Source organism: Oryx dammah, unplaced genomic scaffold (assembly GCF_014754425.2).
Source record: "Oryx dammah isolate SB20612 unplaced genomic scaffold, SCBI_Odam_1.1 HiC_scaffold_13, whole genome shotgun sequence".
Classification (NCBI taxonomy): Eukaryota; Metazoa; Chordata; class Mammalia; order Artiodactyla; family Bovidae; genus Oryx; species Oryx dammah.
In genome coordinates this window covers 10,812,350-10,823,309 of record NW_024070197.1, presented here as the reverse complement: position 1 = coordinate 10,823,309, position 10,960 = coordinate 10,812,350, and the positions used below count along the sequence as shown (strand labels likewise).

The following is a 10,960-nucleotide window of genomic DNA, read 5'->3' as shown; positions in this document are numbered from 1 at the left end:
GATGACTCAGGCCTGGGCTGGGGGCCAGACCGACATATTTTCCGTAGAAAAGTTACTCTGGGGCCCTCCCTCTGGGACATCCCTCCCTCCTACCTCCTGCCGTGGGAGCCTGGGAACCAAGCCCTGGGGCGTAGGGTTTTGTATGTGTGTGTGTGTGTACGCGCGCGCGCGTGCACCCCTGCCTCCTCCCTCTCCTCCAACGTCCACCCACACAACCTGGGTACACAGCTCGACACGTAACACCAGCGGGCTCCCGGAGGAGAGGCGGTGATGCTGCCCATCACGAACACCAAGTGTGCGCACGCGCTGGCTCACACCAGGGGGGCTCGGGCCTCCGCAACGCTGCGGACCCAGCTCCCGGTTCCGCGAACTCACACCCAGGCCACACCCACGGCGCCCGGGGACACGCTGTCCTCGCGCCTTCCCCGCCCACGCGCGCCCAGTGGCTCGGCTCCTGGCGCCCCCTGGTGGACGCTCGAGAGCTAGGCGGGCGAGTCGGTGACCACACCCCCCACTTCTCACACTGCCCTCCCCCCGCCCCGGCCCAGTCCCAGGTTGATGGGTAAGCGGGTCTCCAGGGCCACAACCCGGGGGCCCATCACCTTTCCCATGCCGAATTCTGCGGTGTGAATCCTCGAGTGGTGTTTTCCCTCTCTGTGCGTTTATGAGGCTCTGGATCCCTATGGATGCTTGCCAGGGCCCCAGGGCCTCTGAGCTTCCTTCCTTATTTGTAAACAGACTAGATTTGTTATAAGATGAAGTCTCAAGGGGCAAGGCAGTAACAATAGCTAACGTTTAGCTCCATCTTAAGGGCTTTGTATATATTACCTTGTTTAATCTCCAGAATAACCTATGAGGCTCAGTATTCTGAGCCTGCGCTTCTAGGGTTCTAATATTTCATGTTGCTAACATTTGGCGTGCATCCATATATAACGTTCTGTGCTCCCAACCTCGACTTCTGAAAGCTCTTTAATTTCCAAGATTCTAGGATTGGAACATTGACAGGTCAAACGTTCTGAGATTGGAATGTGCCTTGTGCTGAATCTGCCCTGACAGTTTTTTTTTTTTTTTTTTTTGGCTGCACAGCAGGGCATGTGGGGTATCTTAAGTTCCCCACTGGAAGCGTCCCGCAGTGGAAGCGCAGTCTTAACCACTGGACAGCCAGGGACGTCCCATCTAACTTTACTTTTTTAAGAAAACTAGACTTAAAAAAAAAATCAGCAAATTAAAAATATTCAGATTTTAAAAGTACTTCTAGGCTGTAGGGAAAGGTATTTCGCCTAGGGCTAGAACCCGGAACCTACGAGCCGGGCCCGGCCAGAATCTGTAGAAGAGGGAGGAGCCATTTATCCTTTACCAAGATGGCGGCCTTCACGCCTCTTTGTGGCTCCAGCCACCCTACCAAGATGGCGGCCAGCGGAAGTACGTCACGAGAAGGGGAAGGACTTCGGCGCGCGCATGCCCCAAACCGGATTTCCGGGTGCCGGCGGCCTGGTTCTTTCTTTAACAAGATGGCGGCAGGAAATAATGGTGGTGGTGGCGGGCCGTGCTCGAAAAACGAGACCGATACCGGCTTCCTGGGGCTGCGGCCCACGTCAGTGGATCCAGCGCTGAGGAGGCGGCGGCGAGGCCCAAGAAATAAGAAGCGAGGCTGGCGGCGGCTCGCTCAAGAGCCTCTGGGACTGGAGGTCGATCAGTTCTTGGAGGACGTGCGGCTGCAGGAGCGCACGAGCGGGTGCGTAGGGCCGGACTTCCGGCAGCAGGACCAGGTTCTGTGTAGCGCGGTGGGAGGCCGTGCTGCCTGGGGTTAGTTCCGGCGGGCTGGGAGCGCCTGTTGGGGCACACCCGAAGAAACCCAGCAGGTGAGCCGGGGACCCTGGGCAAGAGGCTGGGAGACTTGATCAGGTTACCAGATACGAGACTCCCAGGTAAACCGCGAATAGTTTTCCTGATGTCAGTGCGTCCAGTGACCCACCGTAATTTAGTGCGTTTTACGTATTAAATTCTGCAAATTGGACGGAGGCACCCTGGCCTGGAGGGGACTCCAGGCGGTTAGTGTGTGGTTGAATGACCATCATAAGAAAACCTGCTCCTTCCGCAGACCCCTCCCATCTATAGCTGACATTCTGCATTTCCATCTCCCAGTGGCTTGATATCAGAGGCCCCCGATGAGAAACTTTTCTTCGTGGACACTGGCTTCAAGGATAAAGGTGAGGAAGGGTTTCAGTGGCGATGTATGGCGATTAGTCGTTACCTAGGCCACCTCGGCCTCCAAAACACGGCGTGGCTTGGATGGCAAACACCATCAGAAAAGGGTCTCTGCTGTAAACAAGAGGACCTGAAAGGAGCAGAAAGCAAGCTATGACTAACCTAAATAACTCCTTTTCTTTCTTAAGTTTCAGAGAGAGCTCAGTGCCTAGAGAAGCAGCCAGTAGAGATCTACCTTGATGAGTAGATAACGACATAAGTTAGGAGGTCTCCGTTAATTTGCAGAAAAGCAAACTAAGGACTTATAAGGAAACAGCCCTTTTTTAGTCAGTAAGATGTGCTTTAATGAAAACAAAAGGATCAGCCTGAATGAGTTGGTAAGAAACTTGTCTTGGCCTCCTTGCTTTAACTTTTCAAAATACAGGGTTGGGACCTGCTAAAACAAACGGAGGAGAAGCAAGTTAGGGTTTCCTTCAGTGAATAATAGGGTTTACTCTCAATACGTAGAAAGATAAAGAATAAGTGGCCTTCTTTAAGGAGAGGATAGAAAAGCCAAGAGATGCATTTTAATCGGAAAACCAATAGCTTTAATAAGCAAAACACCAGGCTGCTGTTACAGGAGGGTACCCTTTATGAGATCAGTCGGGATCTGGTCTGAGGAAAATGAAAGATCCTCTTTGGTGGCTGGGTGGAGTCTTTGAGCAGGTAAGACAGGGTTGTTAAAGAGGTCGGCTTTTACAGAAGTGAGGAGATTTGTTCTGTGAACTGAAGGGTCAGGCAGGGAGCTGCCTTGGCAAAGAAGTAGTTATAGATTCTGTCTTAGTTTTTTTTTTTTTTAAACAATGGCAGCGATTGCATGCTTTCTCGGGTGATCGCTGCTGTGGGATCTTGGAAGGCAACGGACCCTCGAACAGTACACGGGTTCAGGGCACTGACCTTCCCACATGGTCGAAGATTCGCGTATAATTTGTGATCAGCTCTCTATCCTTGGTGTTATATCTGTGGGTTCTCGTAGTATTTAGTATTGAAGCAAGTTGGGTATGAGTTCAAACCCATCGTGTTCAGTGGTCAGCTGTAATCATATCTGATTTCTAGGGTAGGCATTAAACATTCCTGTTTTGGCTGCATAGGAGCAAAGTCACTTCTGTCAGGTTTCGTAGCCAATGGAAGGATACAGATTCTGTCCCAGCATGTTTTGTCCTGGGGTTCTTACTATGCTTTAGAAGTAAAGGCGGGAAATGGCCCTGTGCTGAGAATCAATGGTCTTGGGTCTGTCCTGAGTCCAGCTCCCTGGGCCTCGTGTCACCTCATCACTTTTTTCTTTTTAGTATTGAAGGTTCTGTGCCCACTTCTCTGCTGCCTCAGGAAGCCTCTTGTCTGCAGGGCTGTGGGTCTCGGTCCCCAGCACAGGGGTGCCTCCAGCTGGCCCAGGAAATGGGTGTGGTGGGTGGTCACAGCTTGGGCCCTGCCCCTGGGGGCCTCTTTGCTCAGGTGGGAGCCTGGGGCCTGCAGGTCTGATGGCTCCAGTGGTGGGGGTAGGGGTTGGGAAGGGCAAGAAGTCCCTCTTGGGTAGTGAGGAGGCTTGAAGTGTGGACTCTCTGCTCTCTGCCACCCCCAGAACTGAACAAGAAGAGGACCAAAAGCCAGAAGAGGTCACTGCTTCTCAAGAAGCCCCTCCGGAGCGACCTCATCCTAGAGAACACCTCCAAGGTCCCAGCTCCCAAAGAGTGAGTGTCCCCTGACCCCCCCAGATCGTCTTCCCCTCCCCCACCGCCCCCCGGTCTGGCCTCATGTCCTTCTGTGGGGCCCCTACTCACTTCTTGGCTCCAGAGGAATTGTAGGAAAAGAAGGTGACAGGTGAAGGGTGCTGGTGGGGAGACGGGGCCAGATTAGGGGCTTTGGAGGACACATCGGAGGCAGTGAGGCTGGGGCCAGGCTGGGGCAGGAAGAGAGGAGCCTAGACCTGCTTTGAGGCCGGAGGGCAGGGCTGGGCGGGCGCCCCAGTCGGGAGCAGGGTCCGGCAGGGCTTGGTGACTGATCCTGAGGGAGTGTGAGGGGGCTGGGTGGGGGGTGGAGGGAGGCCAAGGTTGGTTTTGAAGCGACGTGTGAGTTCCCTGGAGGCCTCCCGGGCGAGGCCCCCCCCAGCGGCCGTGGTGGTGCCGGGTCTGGAGCTCAGCTGGGAGACGGGTGTGGGGGGCAGGCTCTGAGCTGCTGGATGAGAAGGAGCAGGAACCTGAGGAGGCGCCTCAAGGAGGGAGGGGGTGCTGGGGGGGTCTGAGAGGCAGGGCCTGACTCACCCACTGCTCCGGGCCACTTCTCCCCCACCCAGCATCCTTGCCCACCAGGTTCCCAACGCCAGGAAGCTCAAGCGGAAGGAGCAGCTATGGGAGAGGCTGGCAAAGCAGGGCAAGCTGCCCGGGGAGGTGCGCAGGGCGCAGGCCCGGCTCCTCAACCCCCCAGCGGCCAGAGCCAAGCCTGGGCCCCAGGACACCGTCCAGCGGCCCTTCTACGACCTCTGGGCCAAAGACAGTGAGTGTCCCTGCTGCCAGGCCCAGGCCTTTGGGTTGTGCAGTGACCTCGGGGAGCACCCTGAGGGTGTCGCTGAGGGTCTTCGGCCCAGTCAGGTGTCTCGAAGTGGCTCCCTGTCCTCGTTCCTGCTCCACTTTCCGGAACGGACTGATGCCTGTCCCTTGGCCTTGGGTCTTTTCTGCTTTCTGGGCCTCACTCATGTGCTCTCTTCCCTGGCGCTCGAAGCCCTTTGGGGTCTGAGACTCAGTCCTTCCTCGGCTATCTTTGCATAAGTGTTTCAGTGCTATCTTTCTGAAGGGAGGGGGGGTAGCAGGGAGCCCCTCAGGGCCACGGTGTTGTCCCACAGCCGCCCCTCGCTGCCTCCACAGACCCTCTGGACCAGCCCTTGGAGGGCCAGGATGAGTTTTTCCTGGAGCAGACCAAGAAGAAAGGCGTGAAGGTGAGAGTTCATCAGCAGGGCGTCCTCGGAGTTAGGGGTCAGAGGATGGGGCCATAGAAATGCCGTGTTAGAGCCCGAGCATCCTAGGACTATGAACGCACAGGCTGGAGCCAGGCTGCGAGTCTGCTGCCTCCGAGGGAGGAAGCAGAGCGGTGGGACATTTTTTAGGGAGACGAGGGCCAAAAAGGTGCTGCAAATGGGTTGGAGCCCTGGGGTAGTGAGTGAGCCTTTGGAGATGGAAGGGCGGAGCCTCCAGATGAGGCCAGGCCTGTGGGGCTAGCTGGCGGGGAGAAGGCAGCGGGGAGCCCAGCTCAGGCTGTGAGCTTTATGTCAAGTGCTTCTGCACAGGAGAGAGTTGGTGTTGTGGGGCGCTCTGCGGAGGTGGGGTTGTGGTGGGGCAGGTACCCTGGCGTGGAGAGGAATGGGGGGTGACCCAGGAGAAGTCCTCAGGCAGAATCACCCAGCCTGGCGGGCAGTGGGGGCTGGGGAGGGGCAGCCTGGTGACCCCCAGGCTTTCACTGGGGTGGGAGCCAGCTGAGCAGGGACTCGGGGGTCTGGCTGGGGGTTGCTGCTCAGAGCTGAGCCAGTGCTTGGGTCCCCTGGGGACTGTTAGAGACCCGTGGGCGGGTTTCAGCTGAGCCGGCAGCAGTGCCGTTGTCCCAAGCTCCCGGGGGGGCCCTTCGTCGGCTGTGCCCTCTGCCCAACCCAGCTGCCTGTTGCAGTGATGGCCTGGTGACTGTGCCACACGATTTTGCAAGGGTCCCCCACTTGGACAACAGGGACTCTCCTCAGGAAAGGTGAGCAGAGCCCCTGCATGTCCTGGGGACGCCGTACCCGGGGTGCCGGTCCCTCTCTGCATCGTTCAGATGCGCAGGCCCCTCCCAGCTTGAAGGCCGTGGGCCGTGCTGAGGCCTCTGCCACCTCCCAGGCCCGGAGTCCCAGCACTGGTGCCTGCGGGAGCTTGAGTCATGGGACTCCCAGGCCTCACCCGGCCTTGGTCTTGTCTTCCTCCAGCGGCCGCAGCATCTGCACAGCAAGCCCTCCCAGGCGCCTGCCGTGGAGGTGACACCCGCGGGAGCCTCGTACAACCCAACCTTTGAGGACCACCAGGTACGGCGGCCGCCCGCCCCGCCAGGCCTCTCCTTGGTCAGCGCTTGGCCAGTGCGTCAGCATGTCCTCCCGGGATCACAGTCCTGTCGGGCAGACAGACCTCTTCCTGGACCATGATGTCCCACAGTGGGCAGGGCTGGGGTAGAGGGGCACGGAGGGAGCTTCAGATCCAGCCTTGGGAATTGGAGGGCTTCCTGAAGGGGGGGGGCCATCAACACTGGGACTGGGGGCAGTTTGCTGTGGTAAGAGAGGATGGGGTGTTCCTCCTCCCTCACGGAGGTGAGGGAGACCGTGGCATGTTTCAGACATAAACGCAAGAGGCCTTCATCTGGTAGCAACAAACCACGTGACCGTGTGAGCCTTGCGGGTTGGCAAAGGTAGTTTAGCAGCCGGAGAAACTGGTGGCGAGTCGCTGTTGGTTTCGAAGGTATCTGTTAGGCACCAATGTCACGAGCAAAGAGGACGGACCCCCGCTGTTGGGGGCACAGATTTCCCAAAAGAAACCCAGGTCACTAGTGGACACAGGTGCTCCGTGAATGCCAGCCAGGGTCGTTTACTGGGGGATGGATTCCTAGCCAGTTGGGCGGGGGCCGTGACCCTCACCTGGGGAGTGGTGTCTCTGGGGGCAAACCCATGCTGAACTCGGAGAGGACACGGCTGCTCATTAAGGCTGTTACTCATGGAGAGATCAGATAGTCTTTCTCTTCTTAAAAAATCAGATCTCGATTCTCAGGCCGCTGCGATTTGCCCACCTAGAGGGCACAGTTCAGTGGTGCAAGGTATATCCAGAGTTAGGCAGCCATCGTGCAGTCAGCTTTATACCATTCTCGTCACCCTGGAAAGAAGTCTCACGCCGGTCAGCGGTCACCCCGCACTGCACTGTCTTCCCTGGTCTTGGACAGCCCCTGCTCCGCCCTGTCTGAGGAATTTCCGTGTACTGGGGCAGAGTAGACCGTCCTTGAAGAGAAAGGGCAGAGCAGGGGTGAGGTTAAGAATTCGAAGCCCCTTGGCTGCTGCAGGGAGGCCAGGGTGGAGGTGTAGGTCAGAGGTGGGAGGGCCAGGTCTGTGACTCGAGGAGAGGGCCCCCCAGGTCTGGGTCCTCACCTGCGTCCCTGTCCCCTCCCAGAACCTGCTGTGGGCGGCCCATGAGGTGGAGCTGCAGCGGGAGAAGGCGGCTCAGAAGCTGGAGCGGCAGCTGGCCCTGCCGGCCTCAGAGCAGGCTGCTACCCAGGTGAGCGGGGAGCGCAGACCCACCCTTGCTGCCCGCCCTGCCCCTGCCCCGCGCCTGACCCGCCCCCTCTCCCCAGGAGTCTGCCTTCCGGGAGATGTGCCAGGGGCTGCTAGAGGAGTCTGACGGGGAGGGTGAGCCAGGCGAGGGCCAGGACGAGGGGCCCGAGGCGGGAGACCCGGCCGCAGGAGGGGAGGCCTCGCCCGCGCATGGCCGCCCGGCTGCCCTGGAGAAGAAGACGGAGCAGCAGCGGCGGCGGGAGAAGACCGCCCGGATGCTGGTGAGCGCCGTGGGCCCTGGCTTGCTTCTCCCAGGCTCAGCCTGTCTTTCGGGGGTGTTTGGGATCCCTGAAGCCACTTGGTCAGCGGAGGACTAGTTCCCAACCTTCCTCTCTGAGGACACAGTGGGGAACATTTTAGGTCAAGCCCCTGCCACCGTGGGGCTGATGTTCGGGGTGAGGGCTGGAGAAGGGTGTGTGAACCGTAGAGACAGGTGGGTCAGAGTTAGGGTCAGGAAGGTGGGCTCAGCAAACAGTCACTGTGGGGACATGCCTGTGACCTGGCAGCAGGTGGCCAGGGCAGGGTGGCATCTGGCCGGGCCCCTGACCCTGCTGTCCCTGCAGAGGACGCAGCAGGCCGCGGTGCAGGCCGCCCGCCTCCGGCACCAGGAGCTCTTTAGGCTGCGTGGGATCAAGGCACAGGTGGCGCGGCGCCTGGCGGAGCTGGCCCGGCGGCAGGAGCAGCGGAAGGCAAAGCGGCTGGCGGAGGCAGACAAGCCCCGGCGGCTGGGGCGGCTCAAGTGAGGCCCGGCCCCGGGGCTCCCCGGGAGGTTGGGAGGGGTCACCACCCCACAGCAGGCACCCTCCTACCTTTGCTCAGCATGGGCTCCTCCCAGGAGACCCTCTCTCCCCAACACCCCAGGTTCTCGAACCCTCGCTGCTGGGCCTGTGGTTCCCGGGAGCAGCCCCAGGTCCTGTGTGCCAGGCTGGGCTGACCCCCGGGACACCCCGCCCCGTGTCCTCTAGGTATCAGGAGCCCGACATCGACGTGCAGCTCAGCTCAGAGCTCTCTGACTCGCTCAGGACCCTGAAGGTACTTGTCCCACCGGGCGCTGAAGGGGAGGCGCCTGTGCCCAGTGATGACACCCATCCTTGCTCCCCGTGTCCACCAGGGACTGTGGGCGACACCACGGCTACCCCCAGGCGGGGCCAGTGGGGCTAATGCCTGGGGGCTGAGGGCACGGGGTCCCCCAGGTGACGGGCTGGAGCCTGGGACCCCCAGAAGGTCTTTTTTCCTGTGCTGTCCCTGGTCCCCCAGCCCCACCCTCCATGTCTTTGGTCCCAGAGGGGTCTTCCTAAAGCTCAGAGCAAAGCCTGTTCTTCCCTCGCTCAGAAGCTGCTGTGGTTCCCTGGTGCCCCCAGGAGAAAACCCAGCTCCCTGCACGGCCATGGGCCCTGTGTAGTTCTGCCTGCCTTGGGGGTCCGGGCAGCGGGCCACTGTGCACCCTTCTCCCTCTGACCCTCCAAGCCCCACTGCTGGCCCCGCCCGTTTCCACTTCTCCAGCCGCCTCCTCAGGGCTGGTCCACGGGTCAGTACCTGTCACCCCACGAGCTCAGGACCAGGCCGAGTCCCTGGTGTACACGAGGCTGGACTGGGCGCCTTGGCTCACCGGGGGACTGCAAGGCTGACCCCTCACTAGCCCCCATGGAGAAGTCAGGGCCTGAGGGTTTCTGCCAGGCGCCTGCTAAGGCCTCTCCGTGTCCCGCAGCCCGAGGGCAACATCCTCCGTGACCGGTTCAAGAGCTTCCAGAGGAGGAACATGATCGAGCCTCGGGAGCGAGCCAAGTAAGGGCGGGGCCGCGGTGGGGGTGGGCCTCCGGGACCTTCCCGCGGGGGTGGGCTGGTGGTCACTGACTGCTGTCTCCTCCCTCCTCCAGGTTCAAACGCAAGTACAAAGTGAAATTGGTGGAGAAGCGTGCGTTCCGGGAGATCCAGTGAGTGGCTACCCCTCTCCCCAGGGGTGTGCAGCAGGTCCCGGGGCCCTTCCCAGACCCAGTCGCCATGGCCGGGGGCGGAGCGATGCTGCCTTGGCCGAGCCCAGGAGAGGCTCAGCCCACCAGAGCCATCGGACCCCAGGGTCGGGCCAGGGAGGGCGCTCCAGGGGATGTGGGGGGGCCCCCTGCCAGAAGAAGGGCGTCATGTGGACAGGATGTCGGGCCCCCTCCCCTGGTCTTCCCTCAGCCTCCTCTCTGTCCCCAGGTTGTAGCTGCCAAGAGATGCCGGAGCCCCCACCCCCCAATAAAGCAGCTCCTGACCAACACCTCGGGCCTCGCTGAGTGTGACTCGTGCCTCGTTTCCCTCCCGGGGGCAGCTGCTTCCCCTGCCGCCCTGCTGAGCACACAGGGATATGGGTGCCGGGACCTCCTCTCCACTGAAGCCTGGTGGGAAGCCAGGGCGGGCCGGCAGAGGCATGGGCAGAGGAGACAGGCCTGCGGTGTGGGCTGCGTGCGCTTGGGTTTCTGATGCGGGGGTGGCTATCCAGTGGTGGGGAGGCAGCCCTTGAGAGCAGCCCCGTCACAGGGCCGGAGCAGCCCCTGATGTTAGCCACCTGCCCGTCCTGCCTTGTCCAGCCACCGGTTCAGGAGGCAGGAATGATCTGTCCCCCTTTTAAAAGTGAGGAAACTGATGCTCATTAGTAGGGGTTAATCCTCTCACTCCCCCCACCATAAAGGCCTTTTTCAAATCTTTTGTAAAGCGCTGTGGTCTCACTGTAAGTCGTCACTGTGGTTCATAAATGTACCAGAGAAAGGGTGAATATCACCCTTGACCTTTGCCCTCCATTCCAAACTTCTTTGCGCAGGTAGCTCTCTGCAGTTTCCTGTGAATGGCTCCGTCATGTACCCTGTGTGCGTCTATTAAATTATATACACAGGCGTCAGAAAATAGAAGGCTTCTCACTTTTCTGCCTTTTGGATAGGGTCATAGTAATGTGGCTCTATAATTTGCCCTATTGCGCATGTTGGGGAATTTTCTGCATCTGTGTAGGCTGCATGTTTATTGTTTTCCACAGCTGCATGGAATTCCACTCACCCAGACCCATATTACTCCTGGTGAAGCTGGAAGGGGATGGCTGTGCACCTGTGCCATTTCACATGAGTTTGTAGGACAGGTACCTGGAAGTGGATTTCTGGGCTACAGGGAAAGCATCTAAAGGGTCATTTGGATTCAGCCAAATTGCTCTGCGTGGGCTGGGCTGATGTTTGCCCTCCAGCAGCCAAGGCGTCCTCTTGCTTGCTCATAGCTCTACTGCTGTCTGCTGCTGCTGCTGAATATGCTGCTAAGTCGCTTCAGTCGTGTCTGACTCTGCGCGACCCCATAGATGACAGCCCACCAGGCTCCGCCATCCCTGAGATTCTCCAGGCAAGAACACTACCACTACTGACTACT

The 10,960-nt window shown here is 59.5% G+C and overlaps 1 protein-coding gene and 1 non-coding gene across 3 annotated transcripts; both read left to right on the top strand.

Moving 5' to 3' along the window:
* The first annotated feature begins 956 nt into the window (after window positions 1–956).
* On the top strand, window positions 957–10,281 carry NOP53 (NOP53 ribosome biogenesis factor). Of its 2 annotated transcripts, XM_040252423.1 has the most exons (13): window positions 957–1,735; window positions 2,146–2,210; window positions 3,827–3,935; window positions 4,538–4,737; window positions 5,106–5,176; window positions 6,191–6,286; window positions 7,413–7,517; window positions 7,594–7,794; window positions 8,137–8,312; window positions 8,539–8,605; window positions 9,282–9,358; window positions 9,451–9,507; window positions 9,773–10,281. In XM_040252423.1, the coding sequence occupies exons 1-13, from the start codon at window positions 1,362–1,364 to the stop codon at window positions 9,777–9,779; spliced, it is 1,605 nt and encodes a 534-aa protein (XP_040108357.1). In that variant the 5' UTR covers window positions 957–1,361; the 3' UTR covers window positions 9,780–10,281. The 2 variants fall into 2 exon arrangements, with proteins under 2 accessions (XP_040108357.1, XP_040108358.1); XM_040252424.1 differs by lacking the exon at window positions 9,773–10,281 and having other exon boundaries at window positions 9,451–9,511.
* LOC120873355 lies at window positions 8,643–8,753 on the top strand. Its single transcript, XR_005723432.1, has one exon. It is a non-coding gene; the product is annotated as a small nucleolar RNA SNORD23 (small nucleolar RNA).
* Window positions 10,282–10,960: the final 679 nt, after the last annotated feature.